This window comes from Drosophila innubila (genome assembly GCF_004354385.1).
Source record: "Drosophila innubila isolate TH190305 chromosome 3L unlocalized genomic scaffold, UK_Dinn_1.0 0_D_3L, whole genome shotgun sequence".
Classification (NCBI taxonomy): domain Eukaryota; kingdom Metazoa; phylum Arthropoda; class Insecta; order Diptera; family Drosophilidae; genus Drosophila; species Drosophila innubila.
The window spans coordinates 7,650,757-7,677,468 of NW_022995376.1; the positions used below are offsets into that span (position 1 = coordinate 7,650,757).

Consider the following 26,712-nt stretch of genomic DNA (forward strand, 5'->3'; position numbering starts at 1 on the left):
CTACGACAACGACAACGACAACGACGACGACGACAACAACACTTGGCCACGCCTTTCCATACGAGTCGTCAAGCGGCTGTCGCATTGGTGTGAGCGAGCGCGCAAGCTTGGCGCTCCCTACAAGCATACTCACACTCATACACTCTCACACACTCACACATGCTCACATGCCTGTGCAATGCACAAGAGAGAGAGCAGTCAAGCTGTGCCCCCCTTTTGAAATGAGCGCAAGAGCGAGCGAGCGAGCGCTATGGCGCTCTCTTTGACGTCGCTCATTGGAAACGCCAAAAAGAGCAAAAGAAAAAAAGAGGCAAAAAAAAAAGCAAACACAAGCAAGAACAACAACTACAAGCAAAAAAGAAAAAGCAATAAGCCGAAAGATGTGCAGCAAAGAGGAAATGCAAAATGCGGCCGAGGTGCTCTTGTTGTTGCTGTTGTTGTTGTTGGTAGGTAATGTTGCTGCTGATGACGTCACGCGGTAGGCGGCGCCACGAACGCATTTTTAATATTGTAGGCCTCTCACTATTGTTGTTTTAGTTGTTGTTGCTGTTGTAGTTGCTGCCAACTCACACGCAGGCATAAAAAAGCCCCAAGTGGTTGTTGTTGTTGCTGTTATAGTTGACATGTGCGCAACCAATAACAACAACTAAACTAAATCCCCAACCATGCATTTGTATGTATGTGTGTGTGTGTGTTTGTGTGTGTGCGTATGTTTTTGTATATTTTGCATATTTTATTTGATTTGCTTTCTCGTTTTTTGGCCTTTTTTGTGCTTCGTGTATTTTGTGCGAGGCGAGGCGCAACTTCGTGTTCAACGCCCATTGGCTGGCATTTTAAATATATGTATATATATGAATTATATACATATAAATATGTATGCCTGTGTGTGTATGCATGGAGGAGCGTTTGTCTCTGTGTGTGCATATAGAAAAAAGCACACCATCGTAATATATTTATAAACGCCTGAACAACTTCGGCCTTCAACGCGCTTCGGCAAATCTCGCACGAGACTCCGCCAGGTGCCAAAGAGCATTCAAATCCTTCGGGATGTTTATTTAATTATATTTATTAATCAAATATTTAAAATGTAGATATTATAAAGAGTTCATATTTAATTTGCTTGGATTTTTTTCCACGATTTGTTATCTATCTGTGGAGTATTATATAGCAGTATAAAATTATTTTGCACAGTTAACTATTATGAAACTTCTCGATTGAGGGTATAAAATATAGTTTGTTTTATATGCAGTATATGCTTGCAAATGTATAGCTTTAAATACAAATTATTTTATATAAATTTATTTAAATACCTATATGAAAATAATTTGTAACTATCTATGGCATATAATCAACTTAAGAAGGTTTTAAGCTTGTAGCGATCGGTTTATTACACATAAGATATTTCATCCATGTAAGCCAACATTTGACAACAATCGTGATATTATACAATAATCAATGTATGTACTATTGTAATATAAATATAAATATTTTAGTTTTTAAAAAGATAATAATTTTCTTAAAATACTCAATCCAAATCCAAACATTTTTGATCTATTTTGATTTTTTTTACATTTCTGAATAAGATTATTACTTCATAAAATGATGTAAATAATTTTCTTTCTCAGCTTCATTTTATGCTTAGAATTTAATAAATTCTAAAAATCAATTTCAAAGCAAAAATGTTTTTTTAATGTAAAAATAAAAACATTTTTATATTGATCATTATTAATCTTGCATAGCCTTCACAAAATAATTGAAAAAAATTTGTAATTATTTTCAGATAAAGTATACGTATGCTAAAGCTCTAAAGAAATGAAAATTCGTGTGAATTTTCTCGCTTTCATTTAGTTAGCCTCTGCCCAGATTCAGTCTTTACACGGCGGAAATGAAAGCCCTTTCCGCTTTGACAAGTTCAAAGATGGCAACCAAAAAAAAAATATAAATGAAGTGGGAAAAAAACTAGCGAGTATTGGCTTCCGTTTTGCAGTGGCAGCAACGGCGAGTAGGAAATTTCAAAGCGAAATTATTGAAAATAGCGTGAAGAAAGTGTGTGGGCAGCGGTCTGGAAACCACGTTAAAGGACATCCGCCAGCAAAGTGAAAGAGTTTAAATTGCCAGCAGCCTCACAGCAAAACAGAAGTCAAAGAAATGGCGACAGGAAATGGACATTGCCACTAGAAAAAAAAAAGATCGAAAAGAAAAAGTGAAACCAGCACAAAATACAGAACCTACGCCATCATCCATCCATGGTCCATGGTCCAGCATCCAACATCCCTGGAGATGCTTTCCATAGGCGAGTGCTAACCTACAAATCGAAGTGGACAACAAACCACTCAAACTATGGCAGCCTTTTCAAAGTGGAAAAACTCTCTGAAGAGCTCTTCAAGCATTGAACGCCTGAATTTTTGCTGTCTTTTGCCGACCAAAGGATAACAGCAAAATAAAAATCAGCATACAAAAATCCAGGACCGCAACTGAAACTTTAAGATTCAAATTCTATGAATATTGCAAAAAGTTGAGAATTGAAACTTATCAATTGATTTGATTTGAAAAACAAAAAGAGAGATAATATTTAAGTAATTCAAAGATACTTTAAGTTAAAAAAAGGTTATCATAAAAATTAGGTAGATATTCCGAATTATCCTTAAGATTATCTGATCTATTACATAATTTTTGGTAAAATTTTGAACGATCCATGGATAAAGTTTTCTGAAGTTACCAGTTTGTTTATGTAGTGCACTTAGATCTAGTCGGAATCGTATCGGAATCGTAATTATACTTTTTTCGCAAGTTTATTCGATTTATTAATAAATATAATTAGGGAATCCCCTCGCAATCGCAATACGAATTTTTCCAAATTTATTCGATTTAAGAATTAAAATAATGAGAGAAATATCGTTTTCAAGATTGTGGCAATCATAACACGTTAAAAAAAATGTTTATTATTTAACAGCAATATTTTGCAGCATTCTTATTGTGAAATATTTGAAGAGTGTCTTAAAATTATAATTATAATTTATTAAATTAACTGTATATAATATTAAAGTTAATCAAACTGCGTTAAAAAAATATTTTTAGAAGTAAGAATGTTTAAAACGTTTCAATATCGCTTAACCAATTCGATTTGCAAGATTATTTATTGGATTAAGTTTGAACACCTTCTTTTTTTAAAACAATCAAATGTAGCCCATCTTTTTGAAACACCAGAGAATAATTCGGAAGTGTAGCTCCATTCTTTAGCTGGCTGCCTTAGAAAAGAAGAATGAGTTCTACCGTTCTCTGCATTGTTGTTAGAGGCGTAACATTTGGTCAAAAGGATTTTTTAGACTTTTGCTGTTGCTTCTTTTGCTGCAGGATTTTGAGCTGCGTCGGCGGCTGCTTAAAGTGTAGATCACGCAAAATCAACGAAAGCAGCAGCAAAAAAAAAGAAAAGCAAACGCCAGAGAAGCAACATACAACATACACAACATACGGACAAGAATAGAGGGAGTGGGGAAAGGGGGGAAGAGGGAGGAGAGCCAGTCAAGGGGCAACTGGAAGAAGGCGGTTGGCGACTGTGCAACAATAGAAGTAGCCAACATCAGCAGCAACAGCAACCGCCAAAGGCAATGGATTTGATTTCGAGGAGAGGGAGGATAGAGAAGTTTTTAAGGGAGTTGGGGGAGACAGTCTAGTACCCGGACTCTACCCTAGGCCTACATCGGTCAATTGGTTAGTTGCTGTTGTTCCTGTTGCTCCTGTTGTTATTGTTGTACTTGTTGTTCCTCTTGTTGCTGTTAGAAAATTGCGCATACGCGACGTCGTCAGCGTCGTAACACAACACAAAATAAAAACGAGACGGAAGCTTCGGCACGCCGAAGATTTGATATCCTCGTTGAGTCCAGCAAATTTAATTGAAAGATTTTACAGCGTTTGATTTTAGTGGACTGAATTTTATGTTTGTGCTGCGATTTTTTCAATTCGATGTTTTTCTAACACTGATATAAAAAGCACTGCAAAAAGATCCCGATTCTTTATTTTTTTTAAATATTTTTTTTTAGTATAATTGGTATCATATTTTCAATAACGTTCTACTCAAAAATAGATGTCAGAAATATTGTCACAAGACCTTTAACTTTGTAAAAAGATTATTTTTATATAAGCAATTCTGTATAACATAGTTGTCAATTAGCTTAAACTAGTGATGTCCAAAAGTTAAGAGAGTAGGCTTTAAATATATTTTCGTAGCACATGGGATAGAAAAAAGTATTTTTAGCCTACTTTGGACACCACTGGCTTTACTAAACCATTTCGTTGCCTTCTTTCATGAGTTATAAAATTTCTCAAATTTTTTTTCTTTCAAATCAATTTTCTTTCGCCTGTATGCGATATAGGGATACAATTCATTCGATTTAACCTCATTCGAGATAACCTCAAAACAGAGTCCAGTTAGCATAGAAACGAATGGACAGATGGACATCGCTTTATCAACTCATACTGATCGAGTATATATACTTTATTTGCGTTACACATTTCATGAAAAAAACATAATATCCTGTAGAAGGATATAAAAATCTAAACGTAAAGCCGTCATCGTCGTCATCGTCGTCGTTGGAGCTTTCTCCAGTTTTATTTCCCCAAGCGAACGTGCGCTCCCTAACAAAGGAGTTTCTAATGATTTTTGCGCCATGTTTGTGTGTGTGTGTGTGTGCTGCATTCCGCAACCCCTCTACCGCTCCCCCCACCCTCCCTCGCTACAGCTTATGCGCCGCCTCCTGCTGATGCTGCCACATCGCCTTTTGCATTTGTTGTTGTTGCTGTTACAGACGGAAATGAAAATCGAAAGAATTGTTAGCCAGCCTACGCCCCAAACGCATTCTACACTTGTACTCTGCCTCTTCTTCTTGCTCTTGCTCTTCCTCTTCTACCCAACCCTCCAACTGCACGGCCAATGCAAATAAATTCAATCGATGTGCTGGCCAAGTCGTCGTTGCCCGTTAGCCGTTGTCCGTTAGCCGTTGTTGTCGTTGTTAAGCTCTTTCTGGCCGGGTCTATGCATGCATGCGTCAGCTGCAATGCAGCGCCTATGTGGCAAGGGGTGAAGACGGGGTCAGAGGGGTGAGTGAGAGTTGTGAGAGAGTGGGAGGTTGCATTGTTGCTGAAGTCATTGGCTCGCCTCTGCCTTGCACTGTGCGCGATTCCCGACTCCGACTCCAACTCCGACTCCAACTACGATTCCGTGTCCTGTCATTTAGAAAAGCAAAGCGCAGCTGCTGCTTCGATGTGTGTCCAGCAACCCGCATCGTTGCTAAGCTGCGAAATGAAAATCCTTTCAATGTTGGGATGTTAATGCTCAAGCCCAAAACCAACACAGTCGAGGAGGAGTCCTCGAGTCCTGCTGCCCAGCTGCCCAGCTGGGGAGTTGGTCAGTCTCGAATTTTCCATGCGATTTCCAAGCGCAAAATTTCCGCCAAAAACCAAGCAAACAAAAACTAACACACACACATGTGTGCACACACGCACACACACGCACACACACGCACACACACGCCACAAAGGCGCTGCAGGATAACCAGGAGCCAGGAGCCAGGTGGCTGCTTCCAAAAAGGATGCCGAACGCTGCAGAAAAGGAAATGCGCTGTCGCCGTCGTTGCCCTGCACTTTTGGCTTTCTTCTTTTTTTTTCATTTCATTTTCGGTTTTTTTCCATGCTGCATCGTCCTGATGCTCCTGGAGCGGAAACGCAATTTCCAAGCACGCAGTACTGCATCTCCTGGTTTTCCCCGAAAGACAACAAACAACATTGGCCAAAGCAACAAACCAAAAATTGTTTGAGCCAAAAGCAACGATTCGAACGCTGTTTGCATGTCCTGCCTGGGCAACAGGAAGAAGCAGGAAGCAGCTAGAAGGAAGCAGGCGGAAGGATGCTGCAGCAGGTGAATGGAGGCCGCAGGATCTGTAGACCACACCTGGTTGAGGTAAAGTTCGAGCTGGAATTCCGTTCGATGCCTGCTGATAGGCTACCTTTTTTTTGCTTTTTGGTGTTTGATTATGCGTTCGTCGACTATGCAAAGCAGCTGTGCCTACCCCTGCCCCTCTCACCACCCCTCTTCTTTCACCTATCACTATTTCTCTCACACTCTCTCTTTGACTTTGTCCATCAACAGCCTCGTATATCATCAGCATATCGTTTTCATTTAATAAGCCAAGAAGCCAACGCCCAAAACTATGCAACAATGCAATTTGCGCAGCCAAACAACAGTTGTTATTGTTGTTGTTGTTGCTCTCGTTGTTGTTCAATTAAAGTGTACTTCATCTACTAAAAAAGCACATTTAAATCACTTGCAAATTGTCTTTAGCGAACTCATTTAAATCGCATTTAACTCATGGCCAAAAGCCGCAAAGATGCCACAACACAGAGTCCAACAATTATCTAATATCGTTGTTGTTGTTGTTGTTACGCCTGGCATTGTGTGGCATGCCACACATCATCCGTTATGTTCTAGCATAAATAAATCTGTTAACTTAATTTATAACTGACTACGAGACTCATAGCATAATTCAGCTAAAAAAAGGCTGACAATGCTTAAAAACGAAACTTAAATACACTATCATTTTTTTTTTTCATTATTATTATATTTTGATAGGTAATTTAATGTATTAAAAATACGTTGACTTAAAGAGAGCTTTTACAGGGGGAGCAAAACAGAATTAGACATATTGGAAGGCAGATACATTTTCCTAGATAGTAGGGTGGGTCAATATTTTTCGTGTGAGAAAAAGGTTGCAAAACGTCTACGGAAAATTCTAAGACAATTTCATTTAAATTTCCAAAAAAACTATGGCTCCAAAGCAATGTTGTCCATAGTAGGCTGTATATCTTTTAATTGACATTTATTTCTATAAATATTACGACAAAATATTATTTAGTTAATAAACTAAAACCTCAACTTTACACTGTGTTAATTTCATTTCATTCATTTCAGTCTTAATTTTAATTAACATTTTAAAGATATTTTTATAATTTTTATTTAACTCATGTCAACTGTTCTTAGTTGACACTAAATAAATAAATGTGCAAATATAAATAAAAATATAAATATTAAAACTCGCTTAAGCTTTATAAGGAACTCATTTTGCCACAATTGGTAAGAGCATAGAACAACAAGCCTGCCTCACACATATTTTATTTCGTTGACCTTTTTTTTGCAGTACCCAGAGGAAAAAAAATGGAGTCAAAAGCATGCCAGGCTGGTCAGGACTCGCCAGGACGCGGCTGGCAGTCAACCAAGGCCGTGATATATATATTTGTACATATTTTTGTATATATAGAAAAACAATTTATTTTTTTCTGTTCACTCAGCGTGTGTGTGTGTGTGTGTGTGTGATTGTGTGTAGTTGTGTGTTAACGTGTCCTTAGAATAAATTCCTTTTTAAATATATATACATATTTTTTTATAACACACTGCGTGAAAATATAAAAAAGTCGTCGTTGTCGTTGTCGAGGTTGCAGCTGAGTGGCTCTTGGTGTGTATAAGTGTGCGTGGTATGTGTGTGTGTGTGTGTGTGTGTGTGTATGTGTGGCACGCGCGTTTTCTGTGGCGCGTGCCTTTTGGGTGCTGTGTGGCAACACCAGCAACGGCAACAGCACTTCCTTTGGCCATGGAGCCCCTGGAATCCACTGTTGGCATATCGCTCTTAAGTGTTATTTGTCTACGTTTACACGGATCCCACTGTGTCTCTTTGACTTCGCATCTGTGTGTGTGTGTCTGTGTGTGTGGGTGTGTGTATTCTGGTTGTCGTTTGCTTGGGCGTGCTCTGGTAATTGTGCCGCTCATATGTGTGAATTAAATGTGCCGTAAAGGATCCCAATTTTCCGGTCACTTAACTGAAAACCGAGAATGTGCCAAAATAGCAGGAGAAGCCGCACAAGTAGCGTTCTGCCAACATTTTTGTGTGTTGTCATGAATTCCCGTTGACTTGGATTTTCACGGATCATGTGCTGCCTGTTCATTTACCCAGCACTTTTGTCTGCAAATTTGCCTGAGATATAAATTTGATGAATGAAGAATTAACCTTAACTTAATCAAGGTTAGTTCACATTATTTTACCTACCAGTTTAATTGAGCAAAGAAAGTAACAAATTAATTTAGAGATTTTTAATAAATATTTTAATGAAACACTTTTTTCAAATTAAAAAATTGGGTTAGTATAAAATTTATTAAGTTTAAAGAGCCAACATTTTATGAATTACACACTGATTCTTACATTAACCAATGACTTATCAGCCCACCCTCGTACACAAATGAATAAGAAAACATTGATAATACATTTATTTAAAATATTTCATCCATTGAAGTCTAATTCAAAATAGATTTTGATATTGGAAAATATATACACTTTATTTTTTCGTTATAAATGCAGATACTTTCTCTAAATAATTTTACTACACAGATTTACAACACTTAAACTACTGAAAATATTGCCAAGTTATTGTGAAAAATCGTAATTTTTTGTTATAGACTTTTTGTTCAATCTAGCTTAAAACATGAATATTTATTATGAAAATATAAAACACTTGTAATTGGTATCAATAAATTCACAATGATTTTTTCAGTAACATCCTAATTCATAACAATCTTTAAATTATTAAGACTGTGCTAAATTCGGTGTAATCGGATATCGCTATCTATAGCACTTTGCTCAGCATTGTGCATTTAAACAATGCCTAACGCTAAGAGCCATCGGCATCTAAGGAATTTGTGCATATCTCTTAAGCTCCTTAGTGTTCTGGACGTGGCAGACACAGAGAGTGTGTGATGGCAGTTTGGCAACACCACAAGAATTAACCGCCAACGGGTCGTGATAAGCCAGCATCTTCAGCCAGTGCCACAAACTTCGTTGGCAGTCAAAACCGAAAGTCTGGTGAGCAACCGCATAATTACCTTGCCAGGGTGTGCTCATATGACAATTTAATTGCTCACATAATGTGACATGCACACAAAGATGCAGAGACAGGCGGACAAACAGACAGACAGACAGACAGACAGACAGACAGACAGACAAACAGACAGACAGACAGACTGCTGGGCATCTCCTGCAGGCAATGACAGTGGCTGCAAGGTGTCTGCTGACTGTTATCCTTTGCGGTTTACACATTTGCATGCATTTGTCGCTGACAGGCAATCCGGAAATTCGGCGGGCAAACAATGTTTTTAATATAAACAAAGTAAAACAAATTAGCTCAACATGCCAATAAAAAAAGGGGCAAATTTAAATGGGGTGTCTAGGTAGTGCTAGACTAGCAACTACCCTGTGAACTTGAGTTGCCTATAATAATTCATGTGCTTAAATTAACAGTGAAAATTAAAAAAATATATAACAATAATTATGGCAATATTTACATATTATATCATATAAAAAAATCGAATATAAATAGTTACAAATTTAAGTATATCATATTTCCACGACGAGACTTATTTTAATTGTTGTTCTATAATATATTAAACATTTACATATGTCAATTTGCTTATTATAAGAGTTGTTTAAAAAAAGTGTACCTAAACAAGGTATTTAAAACAGAGAATTTGGTATACCTAAAAAGTGTATATTTGTCGCTTGTACCATTCCCAAATGGTGTAAATTTGTATATCAAGAGAGTTGTGTAAAAAAGTGTACCTAAACAACGTAAATAACAGAGAGTAGTAGTCATAAAAAACACAGAATTGGCTATTTATCTATAATAACATATTACATATTCCTTAAATTATTTATTCTATATTCTACAGTTGTTTTTTAATGCAAAAAAAGTATATTTGTCCAATGTACCATTCCTAACAAATGTACATTTGTTTATTGAAAGAGTTGTGTAAAAAAGTGTACCTAAACAAAGTATTTAACAGGGAGTATTAAACGGAGGTTGTCATAAAACGGAGAATTGTGTATCTCTCTATATGAACATATTACATATACCTTAAGATATTTATACAACTCAGTAAAATATTTTGTTGCATCTTTATTATACCCCTTTCAGCCATTTGTAATGGGTATTAAAAAGACAACCTAGCAGGCAGAAGTCGAGCAACGTTGTCAGCTTGTTGCCAATGTGTGAAATGGTTATTATTTTATTCTTTTATGTTATCCTTTACTGGACACTTCATTATGCGGTTAGTCGCACGACAGAAAAAGTTCGTCCGCAGATGCAAACACACACACATGCATATACTACATGTACCATATGTGTATATTTATATATGTATTATTTTAATGTATAAAAAAAAAGAAAGGTAGCTATTGTCTCACGCTTCTCTCGCGTTGTTGCACGTTTTTTCTGTACGTAATTGTTTTGACTTAATTTAATGCGAGCCAAGGATCATCAGCGGTCGTGTTGAAGGAGCAACGTGTGCTGCTAATTACCAACAGCCAACACAGGGACAACAGGACATCAGGACATGTGGAAAGGTCTCACTTTGGCCAAAGGCAAGCCAACGCACATTAATGAACTGAACGGGCGACTGATGGACAAAGATAGCAAGACATGAAGAGAGAGTGAGAGAGAGAGAGAGAGAGAGTGTTGAAGGACATGGTCGCTTTGCTGCGCCGCAGTTAATTAGGAAATTAAATTGACTAAAGTGCTTGAGCGTTTTGCTTGTTTGCCTTGGATTCGTGTGTATTCCATTGCCTCGAACTCGGTGTGTGTGTGTGTGCATATGTGTGTGTGGGTGTGTGTGTGTGTGTGAGTGACTGGACACTAACCAAAAATTATTTAGCAAAAATCAGTTTAGAGCACGATATGCCATCTCGCTCTGTCCGACAGGCATCCATGATTGATCTATGCTCGTCTATATGCGTACATTGCTCATACGCCGCGTTGTACTCCTTATTTCTCCTGCTGCCACGCAAACAGCTTCTTGAGGCTGGCCGTTGTTGCTGTTGTTGTTGTTGCTATTTGTGCTCGTCATCGCAGCAAGCCGACACCCACTTTTTGCCAACATCTCTCCTCGCCTTGCCTTGCCACAACTTGGGGTGCCTCGCTTCGCCTTGCCACAGTTGCCTATCGCCTCGGCCGTTTGCTCTCGCACTTATGTACAAGTGGGACGCCGTGCGCTGCCTACTTTTAGGCGCTTGCCATAGATTTTCATTTACTCCGTGCATTTTTGCGCCTCTTTCGCCATGTGCCTCGATGCCTGAGCACAAACCTGCCTTCCGTCTAAACCCACCCAAACCCAAACCCATACTCAGACACAGACCCAAGAGAGGAGACTATAGCTTTCGTCTTCCTGGCAATTGCTCTTATCGCTTGTTGCCGTTAGTTTTTCGGTATATAACGCGTGCCCAGGACGCACCAACTGGCGTTTGAAGGCGGAGCCATTGGCTGCCTCTGGGCATGGCATGTGGTTGCTTTGCAAAATGTTAGGCTCTTTTCCTTGTTTCCATGTTTACTCGTTTCCTCTTTCCCTCATTTCCTCTTTCCCTCATTTCCTTTCGATTCCTCTGCTTTTTTGCCTTGGCCACCTCCTCTTTTTGTCGCTCACTCTCTGGCATGTGTCGATTTTCTATACTATAAATATCCAGGACATCAATTATAATGGATATGGATATGCATTTGACCTGACCGATGGGCATACCAAAAAATAGAGAAATGCGGGTAAAACTCTCGACAGTTCGACATCAATCAAACTGCAAATCAAGCTAAATTATTTCCACAGACTGTGAACGCGTCACAAAAGCCGACAAAAACTAATGTGCCATAAATAAAGATACAAAAAACTGCAACGCAACTCAAATGCACGAATGTGGCTCAGGTTTTAAATTATATTCGCATACACTTTCCAGAGAGTAATACAATCTACCTTGGAAAGTTGTGGAATAAATAGACAACAAATATCATAGAGTGGAAATTAAGTATATTTCTTTGAATTCTTTATTTTTGGATCTTATTAGAATCTTAGCAAATTTTATTCAAATTTTAGAAATAGAAAAAATTTTATTATTAACTTTATTTTGAATACAAAGTAATTTGAAAGAAAACTTTAAAAATATTACTTGGCCAAAACAAAGAGTTAACATGCTCTTGCTATTGCTTTATACGCTATTGCCAAAAAAAAAAAATTATATTTCCATTTGTGTGCTACAAATGGCAAATAGAAAATGTTTTAGCGGAAATTTGATTTTAAAAAGCGTTTTGCCAGCAAATAAATGAGATTATGTGCTGCCAAAAGTACAGGACACTAACCTGTCCAGAAGAGTCCATCTCATGCTTGGGGCAATCGAGGCATTAAAAAATGCAAAAATTATATATCAAAGCAGTCGAGGAAGGAAACGTTGACGACCGGGCCAGGATGGGACAGGACAGGAACGGACAGGTCGCTGCACGTCATATGAAATTATTATATCGCACATACTCGTACACAACACAAGCAGGACATCCAGGATATACGTATTCCTACGTGCTTCGTCTACCAAGTGACGGGGCAAAAAGCAATCCTTGGCCCCGGCCAAAGAGACATGCAAAATAAAATAGCTAAATGAAAAAAATTTGAAATTTTGTTAGAACATTGCAAAAAATTACATACATATTTGGTTTATGTGCAGACAAAAAACAAAAAAAAAAAACCAAACCGAACGTTTGCCAAAGACACAAGAGATAGAGGAGGGGCTTCTCCTAGTATCGACGTCGTTAGGATCGGACTGAGGCTATCTATAGACTCAAACAACATGTGAGAGCTCTGCGAGAGCTTATGTTAATGCAGAAGGCCGTCAGAATAGCACGAATACATTGAGACATTCAAACCCTTGGGATTATGAGGCGGAGTATTGGCATATAGCGTATACTTGATATTTAAATGGAAGAATCAGAGAGATTCACTAAAGCATCAAATATTTTCCTAATGTTAGTAATATTAAAAAACTAAAATATAAAAAATTATTGTAATTAAGTTCTGATCGAATGCCAAGCATTAGTTCGAGATGTATACTTAATATTTATAATTAAATCAATGTAAATTAAAGCTTCGTTGGAGCATTCAAATAATTGCTAATGCAGTGATATTTTAGAAAATGAATATAATTATTATATATATAACTTTCCGTTAAATTCGAAGTACTTGTTATTCAAAATTTATTGCTAATAGTGAGCTATTTATGGAAATGAAATGTATGAAACTTTAGTTGCCAATTTTGCAGTGACTTCTAAACGTGGCGTATACTTGATATTATTATTATTATAAAGAAATAAGAGCTTCTATAGAAAAAATATTGTTCAATCTAGAATTATTTTAGATTTATGGGAATTAAATGTGTAAAGTGATTGCGTTCTGAATTGATTTAAGCTCAAAGCCAATGGGGCGTATAATAGATATTTATAGTTTCGTTGAAGCACAATTATTTTTACAAATCTTGGGTTACTTGTATGTATTGAAAACGAAATGGAAACGAAATCATTTTAATTTACAATAAGCAGTAAATAAGTCTTTTTACTATTGAAAACATTTTACAAAATAATTCGAAAATTCTTATTCTAAAAATTATGCCTTAGTGAAACGTGGCAACTTAAGATAAATATTAACTTGTGCTTCGGTTGAATATTTGTTCACTCAGATTTCCTTTTAAATATTTTTTAATTCGAGTATTTAAAAATATTTCTTAATAATCTATCACTTAGTTTGCTATAAAAAACAATATTTCGTACGCTTCCAAATATTTTCATTAAATATGTCTTACTGAAAAACTAAATGCAATTTATGTTGTAGCATTTTCCGTGGAAGTTCACAATGATTTCATTTTGTCTGTGCAATTAACACGCTTCAACTTGTTGTCCATTGGTTGCCGCTAATAAAAAGATCTTAATAAATCAACTTGCAGCTTTAAACATTTGTGAGTATGAGTGTGTGCCTGTGAGACACTCAGCTGCCACATTGGTGTGCCAACATTCCCTCTCTCTCCTCATCATGCTCAGCTCTCTCCAACTGAGCTCCCTTGGCTGTGGCATAATAAGCGCAGACAATGCGCGTCCCTCAAGTTCATATATCAAAAGCGTCTCCCCAAGCTGCCCCAAGCCGCCTGTCTGCAATTTTCAAGTGTTTTATCAGTTTTTTTTGTATGCCTTATACTTTATATGTGTATATCTACATATATGTTTGTGGAGATGTATGCATAAATGGGGGGATTCAGTTTAGTAAAACCCAATCTGGAACTGCTGCTAGACAATCCTTCGAGCACTTATCGCATTCAACATCATTTGCATGCGCGTGTTTGAAGCGCGCCAAAAAAGCACCAAAAAATATATGAAAGAAATCGAATATAAAACAAAACGTGTAACAAATAAAAATCATGAAATAAATTAGAGAATATACAAGAACAACGTAGCAACAACATGAGCACAGCCGGAAATGTTAGCCCAAAAACATGGCAAAAAATCTATAGCCAACAAATATGCGGAGAGTCAGACAGTTTTCTAGTTGATTTTTTGCAATCTGCAGTTTTCTGGTCCTTTGTATGAAACGTCGGAAATGTTGCTACAAGTCCCCAAAAACTCATTCCTCTCGCTCACACTCGCTCACTCTCTCTCACTCTATTACTCTCACTCTCTTTTGCTGTCAGTGAGCTCAGTCGTCTGCTGTCTGGAGTTGAACCTGCAAGCATTTGCCCCACAGCTCAAACTGCTCAAACTGCTCAAACTACTCAAACCCCTCTCGTTTTGCTGGTCAGGCACAACTCACTTGACTGCAGCGACTGTGTGTCTGGACACGTAGCCACGTGTGTCCTCTTGCTTGTCCTCCAGTTGGCAACACCTCGCGACGCATTCGTGGCATGTGACCAGCAACAGCAGCAACAGCAACAACAGCAACATCGTTGGCAGCAACCACCGCGTTTAATCAGCGACAGCAGCCGCAGCAACTCCGTCTACTTCTTCTTGGCCATCATCATTTATTGTTAGTGGCCGTTGCCCAAATATACAGCGCAGTCAGCGTCAGCGTCGCTGCAAGCGTCGCAGTTGCTGCTGTTGCTGCTGCTGCTGTTGTTGTTTAGATTTCTTTGTCCCTACATACATTTCTGGCTATTTTTGGTGGTTCACCCATTTCAATATTTGCACTGGCGACTCAACACACTACCCTTTCCATCCTTCCACCCTTCCCCTTCTTCTTGTTGCTGTTCTCAGTGGTTGGAATTATTTCCTGCTGTGCCACATCCTTCGACTGTTGTGGTTCCATCATATATCATGTTCAGGCGCAACACCTTATTGCCACACCTCCAGCAGTGTCAGCACCCACCCCCTTGCCCTCCCCTACAACTGCCTAAGCTGCGTCTTCTGCTGCTTTATCCGCCCCGCCAACAATTTTTTTGTATGCATTTTCATTATTTCGTATTTCAATTTTCAATTTAGCAATTTTTTCATCAATTTTATTAAGTGATTTTTTCAACTTTTTGTTGGCTTCAGCTTTTCAATTTGAGACGCTTTAAGTGCTTTAAATTTGGTGTGGCAGCAACATGTTGCAAGGCGTGCCAATTGCCATTTATCTAATCTTCAAGCAATAAACACCACACACACACACACACACACACACACACACACACACACCTACACCTAGAAGTGTTGCAAGGGATTAGCATGCGGCAGTTGCACGTTGCATGCTGCATGCTGCAAGTAGAAGACGGCATGCCACACGAGTCATGTAAGGCAAGGAAACAAACACATTTTAGCAAGTGGCAAGTGGCAAGTGGCAAGTGGCAAAGTCCTTCTATTCGTTGCAGAGCTCAGACAACAATTTGTAAGCCAACACACACACACACACATACACTCACTTATAAACACACCCAATTAACCAAAGAGAAGAAGTCGGAGTTTCTGGCCAGTGGCCAAGCATTGACTCCAACTCGGACTCTGTGGCACTTTTGGAGTTGCCTCAACGCCCTTTAGCTGTGTGTGTGTGTGTGAGGCAGGAAGCTGTTGCAGGAGCCAGAGCCAGAGCAAGAGCAAGAGCTGTGGCAGATGGAATAATTTTTCAAGCTGCCAAGCACTGAATGGACACTTTGGGGCGCCACTTGAATGAGCATTTGCTCATCTCTGCTTCCTCCGCATTCAGTGCTTCCTTGTGGCCAAGTTGTGTGTCAAGGTCGTTCGCATGCTGCCACATGCCACATGCCGCCTGCTGTTGTTTCCTGCTCCAAGACGATACCAATGTTGACGACGATAACGTCTCCATCTCTCTGAGGCAAATGTTTTGCTCTAAGTGGACTTAACAGTTGTTGCACTGTGTGTGTGTGCCTCAGTCTTTGTGTGTGTGTGTGTGTGTGTGTGTGTGTAGGAAGTGTATTGTGTTGTCTGGCAAGGACTAAAGTGAAAGAGAGTGAGAAAGAGAGGGAGACGGGGGGAAGCAGTATAGCAAATCAGTGCTCGAATGTCTGCTCTGTCTGCCCAGGCATTTTGTTTGGTCCTTCTGCCGTCGTCCTCCTCTTTGTCCTTGTGTCCTTTTGTAGAAATTCTTGGGGAATACCTTTTAGCAACTCAGACTTGTCTGCCTTATGCTTGTGTGCTACTTATTTCAGTTACTCTGCTTCTGTTGTTATTGTTATTGTCGACTTTCTGGCTTTGTCCACATTTATTTGGCTCGTTATTTCACTTGTTGTTGCCTGTTGCCTGTTGCCTGTCTGGCCAATTTTACTCTCGAAAATTGTGTGAAAATTGTTTTTCTTGTCTTCATGTCAATGTCGTTGTTGCCTCGCCTGCCCTTGTCCTTTTTGTTTAAGATTTTGTGGTTTATACATTTGTAAATAATCTTGTTTTACAGCAGACGGAGAATCGGGCTGTCCACACGACCGTGGTCAATTCTGGTCTAAAGGGGATAACTTGGCCAACTGGACAGCTACATAATTTATGTGTGAAAAGTCTCTCAGTCTCCCTCTGTGCATATGTATGTGTATGTGTGTGTGTTTGTGTGTGTGTTTGACTTTGGCTTAAGAATTTTAGACAACTTTCGAGTATGTGTGTTTGGAACGGGCACAGCACTTGAGTCAATTATGCTGATAGATATCAAGTTAACAAATTAAATGCCTTTTGCCTTTGCCATCAAATGATTGGCTCTAAATAAACAACTTGATTGACTTCACTTGTGATGTTATACAACTTGTTCGGAGCACCGCAAGCAAATTGGTTTTTTGGCTCAATACAAGTGAATTATTTTGTGCTTTTGAGATTCGCTTGTGCGAATATTTCAATGGTTAATCAAGATTTTCTAGATTGTGAAGAAGCTATTTATGATACTCTTAAAAGGAAGTTGGGTTAAAAAGATTGATTTTATACTTATATTCTACTCAAATTAAAATTAACCATTAACATTTATTACTTTTCAACATTTTAAAAACTAAGCTAACTTAATTTCGAATTGTTTCAAATTTTTTTTACCAAGATAATTCATTTTGAATGAAAATGGAATTTTGATATAAATGACATTCCGCTTAAAAATCGGTTCAGTTTTGACAATGTAATGATAGTTTGAAGTTTGTCCACCTTTTGTCCTGAGCACCTTTTCAAGTCAAAATTTATGTTCAATTTCCTATGATTTTTTACAAATACATAAATGGTCTCAGAATGAATTTTAAAGTGTTGTTTTATACTAATTACGATATAAGAAGTTAATTTAAATTGAAAACTTGAGATTTAAAATTTTCAATTTTCAAAATATCAAAGGGGGGACCCTTAGCATCGAACCCATGATCTAGGGGAAAATAATTTTTTTTACAAAATTAATTAAATTGAAATGCAGAATAAATTCAGAGGCTAAACCATGATCAAAATGACATTCCACTTGAAAATCGGCTCAGTTTCGGTAAAGTTATGGAAGTTTGAAGTTGGTCACACTTTGAATCTAACAAGTCAAAATTTTTTTTAATTTAACATGATTTTTTACAGAAAAATGAAAAGCTTCAGAATCAAATTTCAAGTGTTGTTTTATAATAATTATGATATAAGGAGTTGATTAAAAGTTTTGTTAATTTTCAAATATTTGGAACTTAACTCCATTGTCCTCTAACTTGTATGTCTTTTTTAGTATTAAAACCTTGTAGAAATTGCTAACAAGCCCGGGCTTGGTTTAGTTGGGCCACTTGAATGTATTGTTCGTTAGTACATCAACGTCCAAATGAATAAATAAAATCTAAATCTACTGTCATTAATTAATTACTCACCCATAGATGCCGCCATCGTGCAATATTCAAATTTCCCTATATAATTCCCAGAGGTAGCTTAGTCAATACCTGCTCTAAATAACCTGGGATATTTCATTTATCGAATGCACGAACCTAGACTGTTTAGCGCATGCGTTCTATTCATTTATGAAATTCCCTTTAAATGTGAATTCAATTGGTGAAATTTTAGAATGCTGACAAATCAATTAATTGTTTTGACAAAAATGTCGTTGACGTAAAATTAAGTATTATTTCATAATCTCACATTTTGAGGCGCCCTTGAAAGTACATTGAAGCATATGTACGAGTATCTACATCGTTAATCTATCGCCTGATCAGACGACATAACAGAGACCCTATCAGCATTAATTACTAGCAATACTCGTACTTATAGACATGAGTGCGAGATCCAAATAGTTAGATTGTTATCAGTTACCAGGGGAAACGACGCCTCGGGACAGAGTGGACAGCTCATGTTTAGTCTGGGTCCAAAGTGCAGCTCTTGACAACAAACATTACGTAGTTTCTAAGCGATTCAGAGTTATTTTGACGCCGTCGCACAATAACCATAAAATCGATTGATAACGAAAAATGTCAAAGAATTATCAGTAAAACGCTGAGTAACCGAATGCGAGAGACTGAGAGAGAGTGCATTTTAAGGTATGAGAGAGCGAGAGAGAGAGCGAGCAAGCTCCTGAGCTGATCTGCAGACATGTTTTAAACATATAAAAAAAGAAGCATTATTTGTACAGATAATACATAAATAAATATGTATTCATTGCCATCAATTGAGGCAGCATTAGGAACACAGCCTTATCACAGACATGCGACGAGTCTTATCAGTCAACCAAGAGCGGCGATCATTCAGTTGAGTTTGAGCTATTGACGAGTGCGGTATAGAAAACTGAACAAAATAAAATAATCCTTAACTGGAATCGGAGTAACTCTTAGGATAACAAGTCTTAAAATATAAAAAAAATCAGCATAAAGTCTGACTTGAATAATTATAAATTAAATATCTATGTTTATTTAACAAAATATATATATAAGCATATATATATAGAGTGACTGATAAGCTGCTTAGTGCAAATCAAATAAAAAATAAAATAATTCAAAACGTCGCCGTGTGCATTTCGGAACTTTTGTACTCTTGGCCGTCTGTCCACGATGATTTCCCATACAGTGAGGTGTGTGTGTGTGCTAAGAGAGATACTAGAATAGTACAAGTAACTAACTAATAAAAATCCCACAGAGTCTTCAAGCTGATGTATATCGTGGCTGGCATACTGATTAGCAATGAGGAAATCTGCGATACTGTCGATCGCATACAAATCGCGCCACGCGTCGAGATGAAACCAGAGCTGGAACAACGGGGACAACGTGATCTAATCCTGGCCAAGGCGGACGGATCACCCGGCTCGAAGCGACGACGTAAAGTGAGTGTCACGGGATTAGCCGGTGGCATGGTGCGCGGTGTGACCAGCCAGGTGACCAGTCGGATGAGCAATCGCATCAGTTGGCTCCACAAAGTGCCATTGGTCATCGAGCAGTGGAGAGCGTTGGCTTTGAGCTTTACGATCTGGACCATACCCAACATTTTGATGGACTGCACGTCCAGTTACATTCGAAAGAAGTTCTTTATAAACAGCGACTGTGATATGATCTATAAATAATCTACAGATCTACAAATGAAGCTTAGGTTAATTGTTAATTGCCAAGACACAGAGAAATGAAGTCGATTTTATTTAAGTAAAGTTAAGTTAGACATATGTTTAAATAAAGTTAGTTTTTAACAACAAATAGACATCAATAAATATATATATATATATATGCACTCAAGCTGTGCTATAGTTCATCATAGCGCTGCTTGACTGTAATGCTAGTTTAGTACAATATATATGGTCCCATTATAACAAGTTTCCCTTTCAAGTGTTGCTCTAATCGCCTTCGGCTATAAAGTTCTCAGAGGTATCCGGACTATTGGCATTGCCACCAGCGGCACGCACATTGAGACTATTGTGCAACATGTTCGCTATGCTGTCCACATCCAGATTCTCATCCGTTGCCGAGATCTTGCGCAATGCGGCGCAAACAATGCTCAGATCTCCCTTCAACTCGCTGACAACTGCGGTTATCTTCTGTGCATTCGACAGGACCTCAACGCTGCTCGTATAAGGATTGTAGCGCACTCCAAAGGGACGTTGTATGCTCTCCGCAAAGGCGCTGCAAATAGAGAAGTCGAAATAATAATAGAAATAATAGAGTTGATATTCCAGTATCCTGATTAAAAATAAATGTTTGTTTTCGACGCATTTTTTAGACGAGAATTATTAGTTCTAAGACAATATTATTATTTCTACACTGATATAAAAAATGTTTTCTAAATCAAAAATATATTCTAATATATATTTTTCTTGTTAAAAGGTCAGCTTAAAAAATACAATTTGCCTATCAATATATCTTCATTTATTTTAATTATCCAAATTATGGGAGCATATATTAGACAAATGGTATTAAAATTAATATTTTTCTCACAGAACTAAAAATATTAATTAAAAAAATTAGTCAGAAACAACGATTTTGTTTATGTCTTTTAAAATAGACTTGAAAAATTCCGAAAATATCTTGGTATGGAATTTTTTCTTAGAGTTGTGTTATTAAAAAAAAAAAATATTTTAGGCAAACTTTGATATACTATATACGATATTTATTTTTATCAGCTTGCTATTGAAAACTTACCGCATTTGCTCCTTGGCCTCTTCAAAGGAATCCGTATAGTAGTAGGCATTCTGATAGGATGTGATAATGCACTCCTCCTTGCAGGTCAACTCTGGATCAAATTTCTTGATCTTATCCTTTGCGGTTATGGCATGTTGCAACTCGGCTATGGAGCTCAATAAACCTGCACCATAGACCTTAAAGCTGCTGTCCGATTGCTTGCAGAGACCAAACTCCACAGTGAAGAAGTATAGCTGAAAATTGTGAAATAGTTGTAATAATAGGATTACCTTTAAGTAGTTAAACCCACAGTGGCCAGCTTTTCAATGTCCGCATCACAGGCGCCCAAGGAGGCCAAGCCAATCTCCTGTGAGAACTGGGCAAAACTCGAGTTGGCCAACAGCGGCATATGGCCCAAGAGTTCATGACAGCAATCACTAATAGATAATGAAATTAGAAAACCTTGGAAAACAAACACAACACACACTCAAACACCTACGGTTCGGGGGTGTAGAAGGGATCCGAGGAGTGCCTGATGTACTGCGTGCAATGGAAAACCCTGAAGGCCAAGCCGGAGAGGAAATCCCTTGGCGATAGGTAACCAGCCACAGGACGAAGTTGAAAGCCCGTCTTGCGTTTCAGATAACTGCTGACATCCTGCAGCTGTGGCAAGTTATCCTCACGATAGCCACAAAACTTGACCAGATCTGGCCAGTTCTCCATATACTCCGGCACCGCATGCAACTGATAGAGACGATGCAGCTCCACGAAAACGGTGCCCCTGCAGGGAAAACTTTCAACGAAAACCACAACAACTAACAATGCAACTTTCACTTACCAAGTTTTTACCTCCTCCGGTGTGTATTGCACTCGAGGAATGGGATTGCCACTAGAGAGTAAAATGGTTAAAAGGTTCTCATTGCAGTTTTAAGTTATACTTTTCACTCACTGCTTGAAATTGTTGGCTATAGCCGAGAATTGTTCACGTCGCTTGCGATAAACGGGATCCTTGAAGCCAGGATGATCAGCATCCAGTTCAGAGCCATACATAAGCACATTCTGTGCCTGGTCCAAGTCGGATATCTTGCGCGGAAACCAAACCATGTCGCCAAAGTCTGCGGACAGTGATGACCAAAAAATTAAATTTTCTAACTAAATAAAATTTTAATGCAGATTCAATTAAAAGACCAAATAATGATCAAAATGGTATTCCGCATGAAAATCGGTTAAGTTTTGGCAAAGTTATGAGAGTTTGAAGTTTTTGATAAAGTGTCAAGGGGTAGATATGGAAAATATGACAGTGACGACCAAAAAATTGAATTTTCTAAGTAATTATTATTTTGATGCAGAATCAATATATAGGCCAAATAATGATCAAAATGGTATTCCGCATGAAAATCGGTTAAGTTTTGGCAAAGTTATGGCAGATTGAAGTTTTTGAAAAAGTCTTAAGGGGTAGGTATGGAAAAATATGACAGTGATGACCAAAAAATCGAATTTTCTAAATGAATAACATTTTGATGCAGAAGTAATATAGGGGCCAAATAATGATCAAAATGGTATTCCGCATGAAAATCGGTTAAGTTTTGGCAAAGTTATGGCAGATTGAAGTTTTTGAAAAAGTCTTAAGGGGTAGGTATGGAAAAATATGACAGTGATGACCAAAAAATGGAATTTTCTAACTAACTGATATTTTGATGCAAAATCAATATAGAGGCCAAATAATGATCAAAATGATATTCCGCATGAAAATCGGTTAAGTTTTGGCAAAGTTATGAGATTTCAAAGTTATTGATAAAGTGTCAAGGGGTTGGTATGGAAAAATATGACAGAGATGACCAAAATATCGAATTTTCTAAGTAATTAAGATTTTGATGCAGAATCAAAATAGAGGCCAAATAATGATCAAAATGGTATTCCGCATGAAAATCGGTTAAGTTTTGGCAAAGTTATGGCAGATTGAAGTTTTTGAAAAAGTCTTAAGGGGTAGGTATGGAAAAATATGACAGTGATGACCAAAAAATCGAATTTTCTAAATTAATAACATTTTGATGCAGATATAGATCAATATAGAGGCCAAATAATGATCAAAATGATATTCCGCAAGGAAATCGGTTAAGTTTTGACAAAGTTATGACAGTTTGAAGTGTGTTAAGACCTTTTAGTATGGATCTGGAAACAGTATTTTATTGTCACTTTTCATAGGAATATAGAGTATAAAAATTAGAATTTTTTTTGCAAATTTAAGCATTCGGGACTAAAACAGTTTAATTTGTGAGAGCTTACCAAAACTGGAGCAGGCGGAGAGGGATGGGGCCCGGGCCAAGCTGTGCGCATTCACGGACGTATAGTTGACCGAGGCGACTTCGCGATTGAGCATCTTGACGACCTGATCCAAGCGACGGGGATCGCATTCAACATCGACCAGGACATCGGCCTGATTGGTGGACATCTCCAGCGGTGACAGCTCCAAGTGCAGAACATTAATGCCCAGCTCCTGGAAGACCTGCAAGGCTCGTGCCAAATTGCCAACTTGATTCTTCAGCGTGAACAAAATGGAGATGCGTTCGCCCGGCGAATGCTGACGCACTGCATCCACAGCTGTGCCACCGAGCGGCAGACGCGGCACCTCCGAGCGATCCTGCTTTTTGGGTGAAAACAATATAATGTTGTCACTGGGCGCAGAGGCATGTCGAGAGAGACTTGCATGCGACGAGACCGACGGCGAGGATGATGACGAATCCTTCTTGAGCGTGTGCAGTGGACTGCCCTGCTTGACGGACCATTCCTGCTCCCCGCTGCGATATAGCCACAGTCCAAGTAGACTTTTGCCCGATGCACTCATCCTAATCCGTTGGCAGAGAAATCCCAAAAATGTTCACACAATCACAAAATGTATTTTTTATTTCACTTGGCACACGCGTCGTATGCGCAACGTAACGGCAGACTGCAAGATCCTGCCGCTGTGTCAGCCCCTTTTATAGGCAGCTAGGAACAGCACAGATACACACACACGCACACACACAGCTACACTCACACTGACAGCCATTAAGCATACATACATATTCAATTGTATTTATTAAGTGTGCGTAGCGAGATAAATTTGTTCAAGGATATAAAAGCTACAAGTGACTTTTTCTTTTCGCAGACTCCACCTCTTTGTCTGATTGTACATGTGTGTGTGTGTGTGTGTGTGTGTGTGTGTGTGTGTGTGTGTGTGTGTGTGTGGGGATACGCATCGTTTTGATTGGCCAAATCATGTTGAAATCAGGCTAACGCTGACGCATGACGTCATTTCACTTTCTAATCAGTAGCAACAACATTTAATGCTTTCTCAACTTGTTGAGCTGAGTTCAGTTCAGTTTGAGTTTGAGTTCGACTTTTATTTTGCTGTCAGCGCTTGATTTTCAAATATACGTATATACGTATACGTAATTTATGCGGGCATGGAGTACGGTAATAATGAGGAAAATCTCTGCTTGACCATGTCATTGTCAGTGGTAACTAGACTATAGTAAACCCAACAATCTATGGCAGTGTTGTGGTTTAAATAACAAACTATGTTAACTATGTTGAAATATTATTAAACTAAATTCGTTTAGCATTTGAACTACAATTATATTTAAGCTATAATACATAAATATTTATTAAATCATTGATTGCAGAAAATAATTATTCATTTAATATTAGTCTTTTGTATAAAATCTAGCTAGCTGTAAATTAAATTTAAATAAATAAATATTAGATACTTGACTGTAGATTTAAAAAATTAATATTTATTCTATGCATAAAATCTAGCTTGAATTGCAAATAATTTTATTTGAAAGGTTGATGCATCATACGAAAATAAATAAATATTAAATCTCCGAAAATTTAAACAAAAAAAATAAATTATTAAATATTAGTTTGTTCCTTTGATTACATGCTACGAATTTTATAAAGTTAATCATTTCCAGTTTATTTTTCTATTACTGTTACACCGTTTTTCGAGTTCCAGCTTTCCAGCTAGTCCACTTTACGGTATATGTACATCATGACTGTGGTAACCACTTGATGCTCTTGCCTTGACAATGCGCTGAAAGATGTTGGCCAACGAAAAGGGAAGAAGAGAGGAGAGCGAAACCTAGCCCAAAGTCAAACAGAGTCAATAATAGATAAATGGCAATTTCTTTTGCGGTTCTGTTTTCCGTTTCTTTTGGATTTGAGTCCTTTGTTTGCGCTTTGAGAAAAGCAAACAGTTGAGAGTTAGAGTCGAGGGAAAAACCACAGCCAACAACTAGGCTATTAAAATATGCGGGTGAAGCTACTTAAGAAAACTACACACACATGTGTGTGTGTAAGTGTGTAAGTGTGTGATGTGATAAACGTAATGGCATCGTATCCTTACTCCTGCTCCATGAACTTGACAAGGCATTCAAAGTGATTGCTGTTGCGATGGGCGAGAAAAACATTTCATTTGCACTCGTTTGATGGATTTATTGCAACTGTTTCTTCAAGTGAATCCAACTGATTGTATTAAATACAGACAGACAACCTTAATGTCTGTTGCTAGTCGGGGAAGAGGTTGTGGGTCATATCTCTTGAATCTGAATCTGAGCAGTGGAAGAGGGCAACGATGAATGGCGCTTGTGATTTCTGTTGATTTCGGGCATAATTAAGTTACGGCAACTAATTCACAAGAGATGAGGGTGCGGGGTATGAGCACTGAATTCTATGAAAGAGATTACTAAATATCAGAAAAGTATGACTTTAAATACTTTTCTAGTTCAATGAGTATCAAATCTACGGGCGTGCTGATAAATATGAATTCAAAAGGGTTTTCATTCGTTTTCATCGTTTGTATTTAAGTTTTCAGCTTCCACTAAATCATTACTTATTTTATTCCATTATATTTTCAAAATTAAATTATGTGGTTCTTTAACTTTCTTAAGATTCAAAAAAAAATTTATAAACCGTAAAATAAACACATTTTTATTCCTTTTAAATTCATTCAATTCACTGTAAAAATAGATTTCTATTTTTTTAAGGCTAACAAAAACCATATATACAAATATTTTTACTTATTCTATTCATCTTTCAATCATGAATCTTAATTATGTTTTCCTTAGCTTGAAATAAATAAAATTTACTAATGTCAAAGCACTCACTCGAAAAATAATTAAAAATTTCAATATTTATTTCAATACCGTTTTGTCTTTTGTTTAATTATATAAAACTATAATTATATTTTTTAGACATATATTAATTATAATTCTTTCTTCATGTTTTCTATAGGTTTATACAACTATAAATACTCTAATTTAATTTTCATCCTATTTTTAGATTTTTCCCATGCATACTTTTCATTAATTAATAAATGCTTATATTTGAATTTTTATTTAGTTTATATTAAAAATTTCAAATTTCAATTACTGGCGCCAACATTTAAATACAATTAGTCATTTAAATATTATCATAACTGACAGCTTTAGCTCGTGTTGCAAGCAAGCAACAGTATTGCAACGCAAAGAGAATCACCCCTAAAAGATATAAACCGGATGTGCGCATGCTTGCAACTTGTCAACCCCCAAAGAGGACAGACGAGCTGCCAATGCAGCGCAGTTGCAAATCCAACGCGTTGTTTAGTTGTAAACAAAAACAAGTTGCAAGTTACGCAAAATGCCACAGGAGAGAGAAAGCGCGTGAGAGAGAGGGAGGGAGAAGAAGGAGTGACAAGGGGAGTCACACAGAGAGAGAGAGCAAGAGCGAGAGAGAGTAAACTAAAGAGAGCATGCTCCTGACGGTTGTATCCAAGAAAATATCCCAACCACGGAGCATTCAGAGTGAAGTG

The 26,712-nt window shown here is 37.7% G+C and overlaps 2 protein-coding genes across 2 annotated transcripts; one reads left to right on the forward strand and one right to left on the reverse strand.

Annotated features, from left to right (window-relative positions):
- Window positions 1–18,986: 18,986 nt before the first annotated feature.
- LOC117788434 lies at window positions 18,987–19,964 on the forward strand. Its single transcript, XM_034627201.1, has 2 exons — window positions 18,987–19,351; window positions 19,417–19,964. The coding sequence occupies exons 1-2, from the start codon at window positions 19,332–19,334 to the stop codon at window positions 19,835–19,837; spliced, it is 441 nt and encodes a 146-aa protein (XP_034483092.1). The 5' UTR covers window positions 18,987–19,331; the 3' UTR covers window positions 19,838–19,964.
- LOC117788433 (tryptophan 5-hydroxylase 1) lies at window positions 19,872–23,811 on the reverse strand. Its single transcript, XM_034627200.1, has 7 exons — window positions 23,169–23,811; window positions 21,832–21,997; window positions 21,721–21,771; window positions 21,382–21,663; window positions 21,193–21,319; window positions 20,904–21,136; window positions 19,872–20,387 (listed from the first exon to the last, which is right to left on the reverse strand). Exons 1-7 carry the CDS (start codon window positions 23,725–23,727, stop codon window positions 20,102–20,104), a joined length of 1,704 nt encoding a protein of 567 aa, XP_034483091.1. The 5' UTR covers window positions 23,728–23,811; the 3' UTR covers window positions 19,872–20,101.
- Window positions 23,812–26,712: the final 2,901 nt, after the last annotated feature.